Source organism: Phycodurus eques, chromosome 3 (genome assembly GCF_024500275.1).
Source record: "Phycodurus eques isolate BA_2022a chromosome 3, UOR_Pequ_1.1, whole genome shotgun sequence".
Lineage (NCBI taxonomy): Eukaryota > Metazoa > Chordata > Actinopteri > Syngnathiformes > Syngnathidae > Phycodurus > Phycodurus eques.
Window position 1 is genome coordinate 3,799,331 of NC_084527.1, and position 20,640 is coordinate 3,819,970.

Sequence of the window (20,640 nt, forward strand, 5' to 3'; positions counted from 1 at the left end):
GGGCATGTCTTGGTCTTGGACTTGGACTGGGTGGAAAAAGGCGCAGCTATTCGGAGCTGGGCTCCTACTAAGTGGCCGGTTGTCTGTTCACGTTGTCCGCCCGGTGGAGTTGACAAAAGATGGGCCGCTGTTGCTACGGAAGGTGGGTCTGTCATCCATTATTTTCCTCTTTTTAACTGCTGGTTATTGGGCTAGCTCTCTGGGAAACATGAGCACAACCCGCGCTACCAACAAAAGCTTGGCTCAGCAGTTCATCCTCAGTTCGTGGCCGATAGCAAAAGCTAACCCAGAAGAGCTGGAGCACGCCTGGGATAAAAACAAACAAACAAACAAACAAACAATGATAGAGCCCTCGTTAGAGAACACTGGATTAATGGTGGCTGAGTGGCAAGTTTAACATGAGCGATTACGGGCACGAACTGATGTTAGAACGCGGTCGAATTGGTGATGTTAAAGTGCTAGCTGAAGTGAAGAAGCTAGCGGCGGCTGGAGCTGGCAGTCGTTTAGCCGTCCCGCTGAATCATCAGGAGAGGAGAAGCTGGCCGCCGGCACGCTGTTTACGACTCCGCTCACGCCATTTCCCAAAACACCAACTACGACATGAGTCGAACCACTTCGTGCACACGGCGCCGTTACCAGTTAAAGAACTAACACGCTGCGCTAAGCGAGTGTAACGATGATTCACAGGTGACATTTCGAAGTGAGAGGTTGTGATGCTGTGCGACCTTTTCTTCTTTCCAGGCCAACTTCCCACTGAGGATCCTCAGCACAGGCGCGCTACCTGCCGAGTCCAGCTGTTTTTGCTTTGTTTACAACCTCCCAATGGGGCTCTTGCTATAACAGCGAGGACATCTGGATATTAAATGCAGCTAACGAGACTGATGGAACCAAATTCTTCTGTAATATCGCCCGCGTCGGCAACATTAAGATGATCCTCGGTTCTCTGTGCAGTGAGAAGGCTCTCCGTGCTATAGTCGTCTTCATGAAGACCCGGTTTTGACAACAGATCAGGGCCAGTTGGGGCCAAGACGTGGCGTTCGGGACTTCTACTCTACCCGTCCGACTTGGAGCGATCCTGAAGATCTCAGCGCTCGCCTGTCCTCAACATGGAGCTGTTCTTCAACCCCTTCGACAGCTTGGTGTGCATCCTCCTGGGTATCTCCTTCACCGTGTGGTTCACGCTGCTGCTCGTCTTCATCATTGTTCCCGCCATCTTCGGGGTGTCCTTTGGCATCCGACGCCTCTACATGAAGTCGCTGTTGAAGATCTTTGAGGCAAGCGCTTCTTTTTACCTCGATGATGTGCTCGCCAAATGAGACCTTGTTTGAAATTGTAACAGAACACCTGGATTGTTTCTAGTTAGTGTAGTCTTTTCTTGTACAGTACATCATATATCATATATAAATGATATTTATATAGATATCTTCTGAGCTTTGGACCGGTAGAATGGAACTTCGAGTTTAAACATATACATACGCGAAAAACTATATATATATATATATATATATATATATATATATATATATATATATTGGAGGTTCGCTTGTACTATTCTGAAGCATGCTATCAGAGGTCATTGCTCTCACTGGCAGATATGGATTTACATAGCAGCCTGCTGTTATGTAACCTGGGTAAGTTGTAGCTTGTCACTAATTATAGTCTGCCAAGCTCCAGCTGCTTTAACTACATCAAACTATTTCCTTCCTCCATAATGGGATTACTACACTTACATGAGTTTTCTATCATGATCGCACTTAAACAGAGATTCTTTTGGTAGGTTCTCGAGTAAAACTGTAAAAACCAAGTTTGACAATCGATTCTTCTTCTGATCACGTTGTTAAAAAGTGTGACCGTATTGATACGAATAAAATGAATTGCCTCGCGGGAGTTTCCTTTTATTGAATGGAAAATCTTTTTCAAATGGCAAGATTATATGTGAGCCATTTAACAGTCAAAGCATCTGTAATACCAAATGTTCTTCACCCGCGCTGGAGGCTAATTCCTGTGTTTTTGGACACGCCTATTTATAAATTTGCTCACAATTGTTGCATTCGAATGTACCACGCCTTGTGTTACCAAATGTAATCGCAGGCTGCTGATGTGCCTCCCGGTCCAATTCCTCCCTGAACTTTTTTGGCTCACATTTGGAGGACATTGTGTACCTTTCCTCTCTTGTCAGGAAAAGTACCTCCCTGTTATTGTTGCTTAAAGGAAGGCCTCTGCCTTGAAGTAGACTGCAACAATGCATGGATGATTTCAACTTGTTAAACTTTTTTTGCGGCTGCAAAATGAAAGATGATTTTGGTCTAAATTCTGTACCTATAGTCTTACATAAGCGATGTGGAAAAAAACAATCCACATTTTATTAAGATTTCAAATCTTCTGTACTCTCCTACTGTTGTTTTTGTAGTGGGCTACACTGAGGATGGAGAGAGGAGCCAAAGAAAATAATCATCCCTTGTATAAGCCCTACTCAAATGGTAAGAGGGAATATTATTGTTTCGCTCCGTGTCCATGCTCCGTGTTTGTATTCATGACACCAGCCTCCTCTGGACGGCTCTAAGCTATCATTGCAAAGCATCCCACGTCTTTGGAAGAAGAGATCAAGGAGATTCGGCGCAGCGGCAGCAACAAAGACCTGGACTCGGCGCCCGAGTTCGAGATGTCGGACATCTTCTATTTTGCTCGAAGAGGGGTGGAGAGCATCATGGACGACGAGGTGACCAAGCGGTTCTCGCCAGAGGAGTTGGAGTCATGGAATCTGCTGACGCGCAGCAACTACAACTTCCACTACATCAGCCTGAGGCTGACTGTGCTGTGGGGACTGGGCCTGCTGATCCGCTACGGCATCCTTTTGCCTCTCAGGTATTAAACTATACAGATGTTTACTCAAGGTTAGGTGGAAACACTGAGAACAAGAAAACGAGTCAACATTTTAATTGCAAATGTGGATCTTCATTGTCAGACTACCGTCGGAGAACCTTGAAATCAATTTTGACAACACTAACTGATATAATTGTGCAAGTACAAACTACTGTCAGTGCAAATATATATAATTTGAGCTAAAGAAAAAAACCAACAACATTTTGGGACGCTGTTGATGCAGCAGTGCTGTCCACTGTCCACTGTGCCACGCAATGATATGAGCCCTTCACTTTAGCTGTATCATCTTCAGTGTTGAAGATGATTTTAAGGCCCGCCGCACACCGAGCGACGCCTCCGAAGCCGACTGAACTGTTGAGTGTAGTGTGCAGAGTTCGGCAACTAGTTTTCATGAATGGCACGCCATTGGTTTCAAAATTTTAATCACTGGACACTCATTTAGTTATACCTGCAGATGAATGAGTTCCAGTACATCTAATATTTTCATTGTTTTTGTTTAGCTACTTATCTCGAAATATTAATCGGGTCTCCGTATGATGTGGTTTCACCGTTTAGTGGGAAAAGTGTTACTATGAATTAATGTTATTGAAATTACATCATCTCTCGACATGAGGCAGATGTTTTGATCCACAGTGCAGTAAGTCTTATTGCAGGGTGAAGTGGTGCGGCCACTGAGTGTACATCCCACATTCAGGTTTCTGTGCTAGGCTAATAGTTTTTCTCTGTTGGCAGTAAAGCTTTGTTGTGATGAGATGAGAGTGTGGTAGCAAACAACTGTCTTTAACGACGTGTGAGCGCCGTGAGGACTTCATGATTGCGCATAAAATGTTGTGCGTGGAGTCTTCGTGCCAGAGACACTGAATGTGTCACAGATAGTGACTCACTGCTGAGCCTGGCTGGCACACATCCAGTCGCCGGCGGGGAGGCGAAACAGGCCACATGAACGTAGACGCTCGTCGTACTTGCGCAAATGGTACTTTGTCCACACAAATGCAAGCTTGTCTTTCATCACTTGCATCGACTCTTTCTCCACAAAATTTAATCAGCACCCTCTCCGGAACTGGATTTGGCTCATCCAAATTAATTTGGTCTCATTGCCAGCTCAATCACAGCTCATTATGTCCTCTTAAAGAGTCTATGGAGCAAAATCTTCCCTTTATTTGGAAATAGCTGTATTTCCCAATCCTGTTTTTTAAAATTATGATTATGAAAAACAGATTTCTAATTCGCGTGTCATCAGTAACATGCATCTGTCCTGTTTGTTTCAGGGTAACTCTTGCCTTCACTGGTGTTGGCCTCCTGGTATTCCTCACTTCTCTCATAGGCCTACTGCCCAATGGAAGGTATGAGTGTCTGTTGTTTTTCCATGGTCAAACAAATCCTTTCAGCTTTTGCTTAATCGTATTAAAAGTACGTGAATATACCTCAAGAAAGCCTTAAACGAACGTTCTTTCCTCTCCTGAGCACCAGTGACCACCGACACACGTTTTCCCCCATTTTGTTCTTAAACACACGGCGCGATCCGCTCTTGTTGTCATCGCCATGGTCACGAGTGAGTCCGGTCGCATTTGAGTTGACAAGATACAGCCCACTGATCGTAAAAAACGGGATCCGGTGGTATCTGAATACAAGATTTTATTGCAGTAGTCTGACATAGTGCAATCGTGAAAGAGCAAATTTGTCTTGTTGTCTGTCTCAGACGCGTTGTCTGTTCCACATCGCCGACATGTTTTTTTTCTCTTTCGTTTTTAAAACAATTTTATTGGCCGTCAGATATTTACAGGTCTACGTCAAAAGACACGCGACAAGGCTAAAAAGAAACTAGATTTTGGATTCAAATATACTGTAAACGATGGCGACGTGGAGTAAATGTCTTTTGCGAAGCCGATCAATGACGTCATTGACGAATTTTGACATGAAAGCCGATCAGCATACAATGCTAATTATCGGCCGATACCGATAAGGCCGATAAAATCGGTGTGAAGTCTTGTTGAAACATGCCTCAAGTGACCATGCCTGTTGGTGTGTTCCTTCTTGCAGGATGAAAAACGTCCTGAGTGAGAAGATCCACCTTATGTGCAACAGAATATGTGTCAGAGCTCTGACTGCCATCATAACATACCACGACAGGTAGGGAGAAACGTAGTGGTTCAAATAATTGTCCGAGGCAGGGTTTGGAGGATAACCTGAGCTTCGTAAGGGTCTCCCGCAATGTATGCGTGCACATGTGCTTGTGTTGGCATACTGTCATGACTGTATTGTCTAGTATATATATATTTGTCTAAAACAAAATCCTCTCACTTTTCTTTTAGCTAATAGAAATAATTTTGGTAATCCTAATTGACCTAAAACAGGGACTGTTTAGTCTGATTTCATGTCAGATTGTCAAGAAAAAAAAGCATAATGTGTCTTTTTACAGTCGTGCTCAAAAATATTGGCAGCCCGTTGTGTGCACACACAAATATGACCCATCACCTTAAAAACATTGACAGGATGTTACATGCCACAAAACACAAAAGTGAGCAAGTGGAAAAAGTAAAATAGAGTAGGCCAAAGTTATATCAAGCTTCAGGCGTGACGCTGGAACTCATATGTTGACTATTTTATATATAAATACAATCCCACTTTCAAAATTCACTAAGGTTTTTTTTTTTATGAGCTGCATGATAACTTCTGTACAGCACAGAGCAGCCACACACTTGCTTATACTTGTGTGTAATTGGTGGCTTGGTGATAAAAGTGCTGCAATTACGGACCTTTTTAGTAGGGCTGGGCAATTAATTGATTTTATAGATTAATTTGAGTATATTTGGATTAAAAAAAATTTTTTTTAAGCATCTTTTGTAGTTCGTAGCATGTCTCTGCTGATGTGCCATGATTCCACGAACATCTTATCTATGAGTAAATAGGAGCTAGTTTACAAAAGCAGAGTGGGTGTTGTCAGTTTTGCGGGTTCAATTCCAAATACGAACCAAACCTGAGTGGAATCAGTTTGAAATTGTTTTCCATGTGACAAGAAAGGAGCCTGCCGGAAGGCTCGGGTTCGGAACAGTCCCAAAGACATGGTGCCCTTTTGTACGTTGCAAGAGAAGTCGTTTATTGAATTGTTGAAAAGTTTTGACCCGAGGTATGTGCTTCCTCGTTGCAAAGTTGCTGAGGTCACAGTGCCTCACATGTACAACTCTATCACCAACTCTAACTCTCATTTCGAAGGTTCATTTTATTATGTTAAATTGTCAAACTTTCCAATTCCAATGAAGTTGGGACGTTATGTTAAACATAAATGAAGACAGAATACAATGATTTGCAAATAATGTTCCACATATATTTGATTGAATACACGACAAAGACACGATATTTAATGTTCAAACTGATGAACTTTATTGTTTTTAGCGAATAATCATTAACCTTAGAATTTTATGGCTGCAACATGTTCCCAAAAAGCTGGGACAGGGGGCAAAAATGACTGAGAAAGTTGAAGAATGCTCATGAGACACCTGTTTGGGACATCCCACAGGTGAACAGGCTAATTGGGAACAGGTGGGTGCCATGATTGGGTAGAAAAGGAGCTTCCCTGAATTGCTCAGTCATTCACAAGCAAAGATGGGGCCAGGTTCATCTCTTTGTGAACAAGTGCGTGAGAAAATAGTTGAACAGTTTAAGGACAATGTTCCTCAACGTGTAATAGCAGGGAATTTAGGGATTTCATCATCTACGGTCTATAATATCATCAAAAGGTTCAGAGAATCTGGTGAACTCACTGCATGTAAGCGGCCGAAAACCAACATTGAATGCCGTGACCGTTGATCCCTCAGCAGGCACTGTATCAAAAACTGACATCAATGTGTAAAGGATATCATTTACTGACATTGGTTTTCTATATATTTAGAAAACCAATGTCAGTAAATACAGTTCGGCGCTACTTCCGTAAGTGCAACTTGAAAACTCTGAAACTCTATTATACAAAAGCAAAGCAAAAGCCATTTATCAACAACACCCAGAAACGCCGCCGGCTACTCTGGGCCCGAGCTCATCTAAGATGGACCGATCCAAAGCGGAAAAGTGTTCTGTGGTCCAACGAGTCCACATTTCAAATTGTTTTTTGAAATTGTGGACCTCGTGTCCTCCGGGCCAAAGATCAAAAGAACCATCCGGACTGTTATGGACGCAAAGTTCAAAAGCCAGCATCTGTGATGGTAGGGGCTGTGTCAGTGCCAATGGCATGGGTAACTTACACATCTGTGAAGGCAGCATTAATGCTGAAAGGTACATACAGGTTTTGGAGAAACATATGCTGCCATCCAAGCAACGTCTTTTTCATGGACGCCCCTGCTTATTTCAGCAAGACAATGCCAAACCACATTCTGCACGTGTTACAACAGCATGGCTTCGTAGTAAAAGAATGCGGGCACTAGACTGGCCTACCTGCAGTCCAGACCTGTCTCCCATTGAAAATGTGTGGCGCATTATGAAGCGTAAGATACAACAACGGAGACCCCGGACTGTTGAACAGCTGAAGCTGTACATCAAGCGAGAATGGGAAAGAATTCCACCTACAAAGCTTCAACAATTAGTGTCCTCAGTTCCCAAACGTTGATTGAATGTTGTTAAAAGAAAAGGTGATGTAACACAGTGGTAAATATGACCCTGTCCCAGCTTTTTGGGAACGTGTTGCAGCCATAAAATTCCAATTATTTGCTAAAAACAAAGTCTACCACTTTGAACAGTGTATTCAATTAAATATTGGTTGAACATGATTTGCCAATCATTGTATTTTTGTTTAAAACAACGTCCCAACTTCATTAGAATTGGGGTTGTACTAAAGGTCGTGGTTTCATGCATGTTTTGACAAAATGCATTTCCCCCCCCAAGTGGAAGCACTTGTTTATCTGCTTGTTTAGTATGAGGTGAAATAAAGCAAAAAATAAGGAAAACACATTTAGAATAAAGTCGTCTTTTGCTCTTTCTGTGGTGTGTGTGTGTGTAAGTAAGTGTAATTTTCTGGGGGGGGGTGAACGATGTATTTGAACGATGAACGATGCCCAGCCCTACGTTGTATTATACTACAGGCGTTGAAGTCGTTGCAGTCAAATTACTGCTTGTTTATTGTCAGGGCTTCTGTAGTTGCCGTTTACAACAGACTTTTATTGCACTAATCTGCGATGTCTTGACGAGACAGTCGTCCGCACGTCACAGTCCTTATCAATAGAGAAGTTAGAGGACAGATGGCACGCAAAAGGAAGAATGACTTCTTCTTAGATAATATCTTGACGGCTGTATCCATAAAGCGGTGCGTGTGATATATATAATAGATACGTTAATTCAGTGTGCTCTATTTGATCACTTGTGGTACTAATTAGGAGTCTGGACATTACACGTATAGCAAAGCAACCTGCGTGGGTAGTATGTGTTTAGTGTAATAGTTTCCTCAAAACATACTTGTTATAATAGTGATACAATAATTTGCAGATTGTATAAATGTGTGAAGTTGTTTGTAATTTGTATCAAAAGTGTCTATTTGAAAGAGGCCTAATTGTTACTAGTACTGTACTTCTATTAGTTAAATGCTTTACTTTTAAATGGCCATATTCTTTTGTTGGCATTGCTTTATGTTTATCGATGTGTTTTTTTACTTGGAGACTTTGCATTCATTTGTGAGTTTTACAATAATGTCTTTGTGCTGACTTCTAAGATAATGCTCATTTGTTTTATTCTCAGATTTTGTAATAAGAAGTGTATTCCATTACAATGTTTGTAAAGGAACTTGATTTCCGTAAGATGAATTTTTGGGAGGAAATGTCATATAATGGCTTTTGCATGTGGACATTCCCATCGCGTACCTATTTCTCCTCGTAAGTAATCCGCCACGGTCTACATGAGATTACATAATGCCAGATGTCTTTTTTCTGAAGTGAGGAGGCACGGGTGGGTTCGCACTCAGTCCGAAAATGAGAGTGGTTGTGAAAGGGAGGTTGCCAGCGGCTCAAACTTTTACATTTGAGATGTTATTGGTTTGGACAACGTACAAAACCCTCAACAGCAATGTCTCTTATATTAACCGTTTAAAAAAAGATCAGCATCAGATTTGATCCATGTAGCAAGATGCTGATTTAGCCGATTAAGCAAATGGCACTGACACTACTCCTTTTGGCGTGAGATATCGGGCCTGTTGGAACGCATTCGATCTTGTGAGTGATAAAGATACGAGTCACTGATGCTCTCTTGTTCTGTTTTAACTCAATCCCTGGAATGAAGCCTTGGTATGTTCAACAAGTCAAATGATTTGCAGCGCCAACATGATTTACTTTGTTGCTCTTTGGAAAGAACGAGCATGATATATTCTTTTCAGTCATCATGACTTTCAGCCACATGTGGTTTGAGTTGATGGCTCGTGATAAATGCTAGAGGAAGTACCCGCCTAATCATCTGTTTTCTTTCATTTTGTAGTGAGAATAAACCCAAAAATGGAGGAATATGCGTGGCCAACCACACGTCACCCATTGATGTCATAATTCTGGCCAGTGATGGCTGCTACGCAATGGTAACAATTTGACATTTTTGTTTTTTTTTCTCCCCCATCCCACTTGTTTGTCGGAATTTGTGTACACATGGAGCTCTTTGCAAGTCTAATGTGTGTGTGTGTGTGTGTGTCAGGTGGGCCAAATTCATGGGGGCTTGATGGGAATCATTCAGAGATCCATGGTGAGGGCCTGCCCGCACATTTGGTTTGAGCGCTCAGAGGTCAAAGACCGACATCTAGTGGCCAACAGGTACAAGTACAATTTTCTTGGTTACACGTGTACTGAATTTTTACATTTGACAGCGGAGCCAAATTTAAGAATCCCATAAAAATGATGATGATCTCTGCAAATACAGGCTGAGTGACCATGCACAGGATAAATCGAAGCTTCCCATTCTCATATTCCCAGAAGGTGAGTTTATGTTCTATTGTTTTGAGTTTCTTCAAAGCTCAAAAGTTTTGTTTCGTGTTTTTAACAAAACCTCTGATTTTTGTGCAGGTACATGCATTAACAACACGTCAGTTATGATGTTTAAAAAAGGCAGTTTTGAAATCGGCGGCACAGTGTACCCTGTGGCTATCAAGGTATGATTTTATTTTTACTTTTTTTTAAAATTTTAATACATGTTACTATAATTTCGACCACGTGTTAAGGTGAATTGGTTGTTTATATCCTGCGCAGTATGATCCCAGATTTGGAGACGCCTTCTGGAACAGCAGCAAGTTCGGAATGGTCAACTACCTGTTACGTATGATGAGCAGCTGGGCCATTGTCTGCAGCGTGTGGTACCTTCCTCCTATGTCCAGAGAGGTACGACTCAAACTTCAACTATACTATGAAGCCATTCACATATGATTGTTTCTCTGTGCACTCTTACATGTATCAATATTTTCCATAGGAAGGGGAGGATGCTGTACAGTTTGCCAATCGGGTAAAAGCAGCCATTGCCAGACAAGGAGGATTAGTGGACCTTTTGTGGTAATGCAATCTTAATGTTTTTTTGGGTTTTTTTTTTTTTCGGTCACTGTCACATACAAACTGTGCTGTTGAATGTGTACATGGATATCACCCTGTGACTAGGATAGTACTGATTGTTTCCACAAAGCACAGAGAATAAAAGCCTGTGAGCATTGTTGGATATTCTATTCGTATGTGCTACTGCTGTGTTTATGCGAGAGGAACAGACTGCAGTTATGATGCGTTTCAGATTGGATGTTAGCAGTAAGCCAGCCTGCTAGGCTACTAATAATGGCAGTGATGCTATGTTGAAAGTACTTTGAATAAAAAAATTAGGACAAATCAACAGCTATGAAGCAAGAACATCTCATTTAAAGATCGAGTATTGGCTATTTACCAAACTAAACACTGCATGCTCAGGGAAGGCAGAATACATAGAAACACGAGAAATAAAAAACAATGTCAACTTTATTACCATTATTAAACAAGTGTAAACAGTACAAAGCAACGCAAAAGCGGAAAATACTGCTCGTGGCACAACAAAGTATGCATAGCAAGAATAATATGTGACATTTGTGGCATGGCATGTACACTTGAGCAGAGAAGTTCTGGAAAGCTTTTGAATGCTTTGAGTGCAGAGTTGATTTAAAAGAAACATGGAGCGCATTGGAAAATGTATCCACCGTTAACACGATTTTGGTGAGTTAAAAAGAAGCTAAGAATAGACAAACTCGAAAATCCGCAAATTAGCCTCATCTTTAAGCTGCAGGGGTTTAAGCTGCTGCTAAAAAAAAGTTGCGGTTTATAGTCGAACTTTATGGTAATCAATCAGCAGGGGAGCCACAACCTCCCTTTACCTTCTTGTTGATTTTTCTTTCTCACTCAATAACTCATCCCTTGTTGATGTTAATTGGTGGTAATTTAAGTTCAAATGTACTCCCATTTCAGATCAGCAGCTGAATAAAGTGCTACCTTTTGATTTGGGTGATCTTCGTATAGTGCAGATTTTACATGCCCAATTACTGCCTGCGCTTTAAAAGCTGGCATTTGAGTTTTGGGAGAATCTGACACTCAACAAAGATGACGGCGACTAATAAATTCATTTTTGCAGGGACGGAGGGCTGAAGAGAGGAAAGGTAAAAGATACTTTTAAGGAAGAACAGCAGAAGCTGTACAGCAAAATGCTGGTGGGCACCCAAGAGGATCGCAGCCGCTCCTGAAAGATTTGGGAGGAGGTGGATCGGCTCAAAGCCCTCACAGGGAAGCTCTGACTGCAAATCAAGTCAGTTGCGCGCCCTCTAGAAGTTGAGGTTCTTCGACTTTTCTCTGCCTCAAACGGTCGTCTGCTGTTTGCAGCGTTGTATCAGGTCCATCGGCGTTACATGAAACAAGCCTCACCTGCATTCAGAATGGAAAAGTAATCATGCTCCAAGATGGAGCCATGTCTTCCTTGTGGATGAGAGGAAGAACTTGTAATATGTATGTCATTAAGTTTCTTTGTTTTCTAATTTTATTTTACAATGTTTGTATTTCACTTATGTTTTAAGCTAACCCTGGTTCTACCTGGGTATATAACTGAGTTATAGATGATAAAAATGGTGTTTTGAGAGTTTGCATGACTGGCTTGTGTCTGACATGATGCCAGAGTTTGTTACATTGACAACTATTTTTGTGTGTTTTTTTTTTTTTTTTTTTTTTTTTTCCCTTTCTAAGAGACAGAATCTTGTATTTTAAGCTTTGTGTTTTACATGAAGGCTTGCATCGACCTGTGATTGCGACAGCAGTAACTGTTGTGACCGGAACTCTTGCTGGTTCGTTTTCCATGGAATGTGTCAATGCTCACATTGTGAAGTGGAAATATTGCACCTGTTCCAGCGAATGATGGCGTATATCAAGTTAAAGAACAGACTTGTGATGCATCAGTGCCCATGGTCAACAGGTAATCATGCAGCTTTAAATAATTACAATGGGTCTTTGAAATGAAAAGCAACTAATCATTACAATCCCTAACAGGCTTCACTGGCCACCGATTTGTTTGTCTAATTTATTTGAACTGAGCTCCCAAGGCTATTGCGTTGATTTCCCCTTGCTTTGGTGATCTTTGTCCTACTTGGCGAACTTTTCAAGAAGAGAAAGTGTAGCAGTAGTTTGGCCTCCTTCAGGCTGGAGTTAACCGCCAAACGTGCTCATCAAAATAAACCCTCAAGAATGTCACTATTTGTCTGGCGGTGGGTTTATCCGGAATGCATAACTCTAATGGGTTAATTGTTCAAATAGGACTTAATTGCTTGTGCTGTATTTCAGATTCCCTTGCAAAAAAAAAAAACTGGCACTCTTCCCGACACATTTGTCAACGCAGTTTTCAGACTGGTGATTAACACAACCCAATTGACTGACTTGTTCCCACTGGTGGAGAATGGTCGTGCTTGAACAGCTCTCCAACAGCACTATGGAAACCATGTGCTTGTTGAAGCTGAAACTGCCACCCTTCGGTCTGGATACTCAGGCCTTGGTTTACTCATTTGCACGCGTCACCACAAGTTCTTCGCACCTTTGGCAATTCATGAAAACAGTCGCTAATATGCTGTAGTTGGAGTGCTCATAATGCTGGTATGTGGCTTCACTGGGCTTCAAAGTAGGAACTTGGGCACATACGCTACTTATAAACACTAAATTGGCAAGTAGGGCAGAAGGCTCCATTCAAATCTATTTCGGACGAGAAAATTACTACTTCCTGTTTTTTGTTTATTTTTCCCCCCCAAATGAGCGGTGTGTTCAATTTCTCCCGTTATTTTCCAAGTCACTCTGTAAACCTTGGTATTCGATTCCTGACATTGTTGTGCCATTGTAATAAGACACGGGAACGTGACACCGGGAGCTACGCATGCCACGGAGCGTCAACAATTTAACGTAGTTCGCTGACGTTTGCGTCAGTCGACGCTTAAGACGACGTCAAGATTCCCAGCGCGGAAATGGGCGGTGCCCCCCATGTTCCTTAACGCACCACGACTTGTGTCTTACTGTCAGTAGTAGTTAGTTGGTCCCAACAAGCTGGTGACTGCGCTCACTCTTAACAGCTTTGGCTTATTAGTCAGCTTACTCGTGGCGGCTTTTGAAAACGGGACAATTTGAGCCGCTCGTGCGCTCGACGATGGCAACCGGAGACTACAGCCCGCTGTCGGCAAACAAGTCGGACCACCTTTATACTGCCATGCTAGTTTATTTTAAGCGCTGCTAACTACTCCGGTTGTCACACTAAGCCTTTGTAAGCTGCTGAGGAGGTCGCTTCTCGGCCGAGGACGTTTGTCGAGTTTTGTGTTTTCAGTTCGAACTATGGCGACGCGCACCGACGTGCTTCTTGTCACCGCCAACGTCGGCTCGCTCTTCGACAATGTAAGTAAAACCGCAGCAAACCGGGCGGCGCATGTTGATTTGGGCAATGTTACGCGCAACTCCAAAGGTGTGTATTCCCTACTGTACTTCGAAATGGCGCCGTTTCGTCCATACGTCATAACTTTATCCTATGGCGCCCCTGCAGCGAAGCTATGTTTACACTCTCAGAACGTTTCTTCCAGGAGGTTCCCCATCGGTGGCGTTCGTGTTTTGTAGCAGGGCGATGTTAATTCAGTCTTTCGTGGTCCGATGACTCGGTTGGCACGAACAAGTTTGACACGTGACGACCTGTACTTGTTGACGTCACAAGCTCCCGATTTATCGGGGGGGAGGAGGAACCCACATCTTTTTATTTTGCTATTTCAATGTTTATAAATTGTGCTGCAGATACGTGTTGAAAGGAAATGTCATCAACCCCAAATCAGTTATAAACTTCATCTTATCGAGAGATTTTGCACAACTGTATGCTTCCAACTTTTTTTTTGTGACTACTTCTTGGAAGATCCTTTTCTGTTCCAACATGACCGCCTACCCATCAGGATGAGTTTGGTGTGGAAGAAGTTGACCTCAACCTTTTTTGTGGATGGATGAATAGCTTATGCAAGAGCGGTACGGCGAAACGCTCCATGGCTCCATCCGTTTTCTGCAGCGCCTGTGGTCGTGAGGGTCACGGGTGAGCTGGACCCTTGTTCCCAGCTGACCTTTGCTGAGACGCGGCTTCCGTTCTGGACTGGACGATTGAGAGTGTTTAATACGTTTGGAATGTGGGGGATGGGCGCAGTACTTGAAGACAAACCACGCAAGCATTTGGAAGGACATGCCAACTCCACGCCAGAAGACCGCAGCCTGGATTCAAAGCCCCCAAACTCAAAACTGTCAGGCCGATGTGCTAACCACTTGGCCGCCATTCCGCCCTCTGTACCAAATACAACAATATTCCGTTTTGATGTATTCATCTAACTGCACTACACTATGTTTATGGTTTTGGTTGTAATTTGCAATGGTGTAGAACTGTCATATCTTGGTTATCGCAATTACCGGAATCAGTTAAGCGAGTCAAAACTATTACGGGTGGCTCCGTTCTGAGTGTAATGCAACAGTAATAAATATATTGTTAAATGAATAGCTCAGACAGTGTCAATCGGAATTGAGCCTTATTATCTTCTGTTTTCACGGTAGGTGCCCCATACTTTTTTAAACATTTTTATATAACTGTAATGGTTACTTGCATTTTATTGTAAATTCAATATACTATAGGATTTGTCGTATATTTGAGTTTTAGGACCTTTTTAAATTGGGTTTAAAGATTTCCATCTGTATTTTCCATAGGTTTTTGTTCCGGTTGAACGGACAAAGTTGTCGGTGAGGTCAAGCGGGTCTCGCCGTGGAAATTTGGCTCGGGGCCATGTTTCCGGGTGCCAGATTGAGCTCCAGTGGAAACATGTTAGATCCCATTTATGGCAGATATGTAAACAGATGATAATCTTGACTGTGGGATTGGAGCTTTTCTAGTCGCATACCGCCCGCTGCCATTCACATAAACAAACACTCACATTATCGCCACTGTTTGATGGCTTTCTTGTTAAATCTGATAGCTCATCCTCATCATGATTGATAATTATCATGATAATAGGTTAGTCATCGTGAGAAAACTTCAAGGAGTTTCAGATTTGGAAGTCTTCTCAGTGATTTATGGTCTTTGGATACATTTGAACCCGATCTGTTAGTCACGAAAGTTCAATCAAGAATAGTCTGAAGTTCAGTCATTATTAAGTGGCTACAATTTGAGAATGCACTTTTTTGCACTAATTCAAAGTACCCCGGTAACTTCCTCAAATGAAAGTAGAAACGGTCCATTTCAGGGAACTCGTAATGTAGAGAATGTGTTACAATTTACTCGTCACCACTAACTTGCCTCGCACGCACCCACTCGCTCCACTTGCGAAGCGTTTGATTGGCCAACTTGCGTCACATACAGTACTGTACAATTGCAGATTTATTGATTACATTAAAATGCAATTCTATTTATAATTACAAATATAATGGGAAACAGCTGACAGTATGATGCAATGCAGCGCGACACCACTGCAAACTCTGTTAACAGCACTTGCACAAGATAACGACATCATATGCTGTCAAACATTCTGCCTTTAATGGTAAAAATGTTCAATTTTGGACACTTCTATCAATCTAATTACTGTACGTATGTTATTTTTTTGGGGGTTGTAGTCTTCAGTGGTGCGCTGCTTCATACTGAGAGATGTGTCAAATATTTTGGTAATAGCGCTCAGAATGATGCAACAATAAATAATACATACATTTCTAATATCTCTCCGACGCCATCAATGAAAACTGAACGTTGTTGTTGACACAGCTCTCGTATTGTATCTCATTGAAGGTGTAACCGCTGCTCCCAAGTTTGCATGCAAATGAGCTGTTTGTAAGTGATGATTGTTTTACGTGTCATTTTCTAGGTGGGTGAAATTCAAAATGAATGGCTACAGGAGTTATACAAGGTAAGTTTGCATCACCCTCCTGCTTGGAGACTCATTCCATATGACAGTGTCTCCCAAACTTTATTGCGCCAAGGCCACCAAACAAAGATCTCACAAAACATATGACTCCTGAAATAATGTTCTTTGTGTAAAATCTGGGCTCATTTAACTGAACACAAAGCTGATATACTCGCAGGAAGCCGTGACTTATTCTGCTGTATGAATGGCAGCAGATGGATGCACAGGTTTTTTTCTGTGCACTTTCTACCGTCGAATGGAAGCGCATTGAATCGTTGCGCCTGTCATTATACGTCGCTGGCAAAGTTTGGCTATAGTTGTGGTTGGTAAAAATGTTTGTGACAAATGACGTGAAGTTGATGATTTTTCCCGTCAACTAAGTGAGCATTTCCACCTGACTAACCCAAAGTGGAAAATGAGCCTACGACAAACAAATGTGACCGTCTTCTTCCCTCATTTCTGTGTCATGTTATACGGCAACCTTTTGCTTTCTGTGTAACAGACCATCCGCACTTGCCAGCCACAGTTCATCGCTCTGCACTTTCAGGAGGTGGGAGGGAAAGAGTACATGGTCAACATGGGACAAGCAGAAGAATTCTTTTGGTGAGCTAGCAATAATCCGTCTGTTTGTGTTTCTTTCGATCACAGGAGAACGGGTCCATGTGTTGCACCCAAATGGGCGGCAAGCAACTTCAGATGTTTTTCATTCTTGTTTGCACAAAAGTGTGGAAGAACTCATAACTAATTGAATAATTTTGCCAAATCACAATGCAAAACATTACATTCATTTGGTTTGTACCAAATGAATGTAAAAAGAAAAGAAAAAAAATCAAAACAAAAAAACCCGTCAACAGGATCTTTTCAGCTTCTCTGCTTGACAAACGGGCTGCAGTCCGGCACGTTTGCTATTAATTGCTCTGTTATTTTCAGGAACATTGAGTCCAGTGATGAACTAAAAGATTTCGACAGGCGCTGCATCTATGTGGACAACCAGTTTCAAGCAGAGGAGCGTTTCACGGTGAGAAAGAAGTTCGTTTGAATAGATAGTGCTGTTAACTGTAACATTGCAGCGGTTTGCAGAATATTCCTCTAGATGGAGCCCTCATCCGGGTTACAAACATCAAGTCGTTCCATTTGGCTGCTGAGCATAAATAAGGAATCTGTTAGTGACAGGCAGTGCACACTGACTCCTTAACACTTGAACCAAGTGTGTAGATGACAGTTATTAAAGAGTTACAAATAATAGATTTGAATCCTTTCCAGTAATAATCGTTAATGTATTTATGATTTAATCCAGAGACCCCAGTTTGAGAACCACTGATTTGCTTGCATAACAAAAGTGTAAGAAATTTAAAGGTCAAAATCGAATTAATTTACACAGCATACGGAACAACATTTAAAGTCAGTCATACAGCTAATAATGATAATTACTTAAATGCTGTAATATCTTGGAGACCTGGACACGCTTAAAGGTGATTTGATATTTTTGCAAGGAGAATCTACAATAATCAAGCAAAAGAAAGTTACAGTGGTTGTTTGAAGCATACTTCTCTTTTATGCGTGTTCAAGTCCCATGCCATCAGCCGCCTTCACTTCACGTGGACGGTGCCCGATTCTAATACATGAAATCAGTTCAGGATCCAGGAAAAATAAGACCATGATGAATCATTTCAAAACCTTTTCCACCATTAGTTTGACCTGTAACCCATACTACTCAACTGAAAAAAAAAAAAAAAACTTTTCTAAAGGAGAAGTAAAAGATTGAGGTAATGTGGTTGCACAAGTGTGCACACCCTCAGAAATACTTTAAATGATGGCAGGTTTGGGCTGACTCTCATTTAACATGAGTTTGATTGTGATTAGTTAATTCTGAACATAGCCACATCCCCACTTGTTAGAGGGTGTGCACACTTGTGCAACCACATTTTCTCATTTTATTTATTTATTTATTTTTTTAAATCAGTTGAGTTGTACAAGTTATAGGTGCCGTTAATGGTGGAGAAAGTTTGGAAATGATTTATTTTGGTCTCCTTTGTTTAATATCCCAAAAACCTGGCATTTGAACTGGGTGGGGTGTGTATCCTTTTCTATCTACTGTACATACACAATATGGAAAAATGCAGTCGCACTAGTGTTGAGACTGACAGAGCAGATGTTTTGAAAGTCATTTCAACAGTGAATGTGGGAAAATAACAAAAAGGAATCTCATCAAAACGTAAGGGTGTGTTTGTTTTTGGAATGTGGGCGGAAACCGGAGTACCTGGAGAAAACCGGCGCGAGCACGTTGAGAACATGCGAACTTCACACTGGAAGGCTGGATACCAGACTCAAACGCTGCACCTCAGAACTGTGAGGCAGGTTGTTAACCACAAGTACACTGTGCTGTCCGCGATGAAAATATGTCCAAAGAACAAACAACCCGAACAGACAAACATATCGTCAACATCCAGCTTCTATATTCCAGATCCTGTTCAGGGTCATGTGACTCTAAAATAATGAATGATTTTAAGATGTAAGTGTTAAATGCACAAGATGCAATATACTTCAAAATGCAAAGAAAATTAACTTAAAGTATGAATGATGTGGGAGGGGGGTGATAAAAACTCATTTTATCACCTACACATTTAATTCCAGTCTGTAATCTGTCCAGTCCGTCTACATTGTTTGAACAGAAATTGTGGAACAGTGCAGTTACTGTTTGCACAGGCAGAGGCAATACTGGAATCATAAAACCCGATGACCTTTAGCTTTCCAGACCATTTGAGGTTCAACCTAAAGTTTGTCTAAGTTAGTGAGGAGTTAAATTGTGCTCTTCAGGTTTTACTGTATTTGATTCTTTAGGATCTCCAGTACGGTCCACAAACAAGCCAAATTATCATGAAAGCAATTCTTCGCGCCACAGTTTATTGTCATCGCTTTTTGAAGAGAGTATTGACTTTGTAAATACGATCGACTGCAAGTCTTACCCCCTGTCCCTGACTTCACTGGAAAGTGTCTTTCTTAAAGTGTGAACCCATCCTCCTCCCAGGTGATCCCTTTTCCCCGTCATGTGACAGCAGCGCTCAGTGGCCGCCGCGCTTGTCGGCTCAGGCACCAGAAGTCGAAAGGAGAAAGTCAATACATTTAAGTCGAGATTAAAACTATTGATCCCAGCCCATTTTGTGCACAATAAATAAAGTGTGCGGGGCCGGGGGGCGGCAGCTGGGACTAAGTTTGGCCGCGCACGCCAGTGTTCGCAGCGTCCACTTTTTGCCCTGAGAGGGATCACGCACCCCCAGCCCGTCCACGCTGTGTCGCCTCATTCTCATTTGGTCGGTGCCACCTGTATTGATTTTCAATTTGTTTGCTCTTGGCTGCAGATCATCAGTTACATCGCTGAGAGAAAAAGAGGGAGAGTTTGGGGTGTAGGGTGTGGGGCGGGGTGCAAAAGTAAATGGGGCAGACTTGCATGCATTTTCAGTACAAATGGCGTTTTGATAAAAAAATCACTTGTGAGTCAATATTTTTTTATTAAACTGTGTACACACCTGATTGATGAAGATAGGTGCTGGCCAGAGTATGTGGAGCAAAGTGTCTGCACTTTTCTTGCACTATTAAAACTCAACTATTGGCCAAATGTAGACCTGATTGTCCCAGCTTGCACAGTATGATTAACGTGATGATACCTCTCTGCTCTAAAACTGAAGGAAATTCATGTTGCAAATGTTAAATAGCTTTTATTCTTTCCGTCCACGCAGTTTGGACAAGTTGTTCCCTAATTGCTGCTCACTGACGCAAAGCACAGACTGGAGACACGTCTATAATTTGTTAAATGGGGACGACGTTGGCACCGAAGAGTAATGATGTCTTCTGGAAGAGATCTCTCATGCTGAGGCCAGTTATTTGAGGCAGGGGTGTGGAGTTGTTGGGGGGGGGGGGTCTCGCACAGTGGTCCGTCACACCCTGAGCCCCCTGAGCAATGGCTGAATTTTCTATTGCCGCCAGGCTTTCCAACCCATGTCGGCAGACAGCAGCGGGCTCGCTGCTTAATACCTTTTCAATTGTTTTAATCTTCTGTTTTTATTGATCTCACGGGACATGATTAATCAGATCAGTGGAGCAGGCAGTTAGTACATTAAAAATTGTCAGACCATGTCAGGGATGAGTGCGTGCTGAAGTGTGTTTACAGGGGGGGGGGCGCTTGTTGTGGTCTCTTGTATTAAGTTGTAGGTGTCTTTGGCAGAGTAGGAAACAATCTTATAGTATCAGTCATCGTGCGAGCCTCACACAATGGCGAAAAAAACATCTCAGTCCATCTGCTCAGCTGTCAGGTCGGGATGATTTCTGCTGTTTTTGTAGCCACATTCTGGTGACTTTTTGCCTATTGCTTGTGG

At 42.1% G+C, this 20,640-nt stretch overlaps 2 protein-coding genes across 12 annotated transcripts in view; both read left to right on the forward strand.

Moving 5' to 3' along the window:
* gpat4 (glycerol-3-phosphate acyltransferase 4) lies at window positions 1-14,877 on the forward strand. 5 transcript variants are annotated; one of them, XM_061671485.1, is made up of 14 exons: window positions 1-142; window positions 742-1,274; window positions 2,411-2,480; window positions 2,565-2,865; window positions 4,152-4,226; window positions 4,924-5,013; window positions 9,331-9,424; window positions 9,538-9,653; window positions 9,760-9,815; window positions 9,903-9,988; window positions 10,086-10,214; window positions 10,303-10,382; window positions 11,473-13,754; window positions 14,257-14,877. In XM_061671485.1, exons 2-13 carry the CDS (start codon window positions 1,107-1,109, stop codon window positions 11,579-11,581), a joined length of 1,374 nt encoding a protein of 457 aa, XP_061527469.1. In that variant the 5' UTR covers window positions 1-142; window positions 742-1,106; the 3' UTR covers window positions 11,582-13,754; window positions 14,257-14,877. The 5 variants fall into 5 exon arrangements, with proteins under 5 accessions (XP_061527469.1, XP_061527471.1, XP_061527472.1 ...); XM_061671487.1 differs by having other exon boundaries at window positions 14,294-14,877; XM_061671488.1 differs by lacking the exon at window positions 14,257-14,877 and having other exon boundaries at window positions 11,473-11,840; window positions 12,116-12,575.
* Window positions 13,673-20,640, forward strand: part of inpp5l (inositol polyphosphate-5-phosphatase L) — a 14,959-nt gene continuing 7,991 nt past the window's right edge. For all 7 annotated transcript variants that reach the window (XR_009768252.1, XM_061671492.1, XM_061671491.1 and 4 more), the window contains exons 1-4: window positions 13,673-13,754; window positions 16,229-16,270; window positions 16,770-16,870; window positions 17,198-17,285. Coding sequence is in view for 6 of the 7 variants with exons in the window: in XM_061671492.1 (XP_061527476.1) it covers window positions 13,695-13,754; window positions 16,229-16,270; window positions 16,770-16,870; window positions 17,198-17,285 (291 nt within the window). In the remaining variant the exon portion in view is untranslated. The remainder of the gene's footprint in view (window positions 13,755-16,228; window positions 16,271-16,769; window positions 16,871-17,197; window positions 17,286-20,640) is intronic.

Excerpts from the sequence above, each read along its gene's own strand:
- gpat4 (XM_061671485.1), top strand. The coding sequence starts at position 1,107 with ATGGAGCTGTTCTTCAACCCCTTCGACAGCTTGGTGTGCATCCTCCTG. Across the intron at positions 1,275-2,410 it reads CGCTGTTGAAGATCTTTGAG|TGGGCTACACTGAGGATGGA; the intron begins GCAAGCGCTTCT and ends TTGTTTTTGTAG. Across the intron at positions 4,227-4,923 it reads GGCCTACTGCCCAATGGAAG|GATGAAAAACGTCCTGAGTG; the intron begins GTATGAGTGTCT and ends TCCTTCTTGCAG.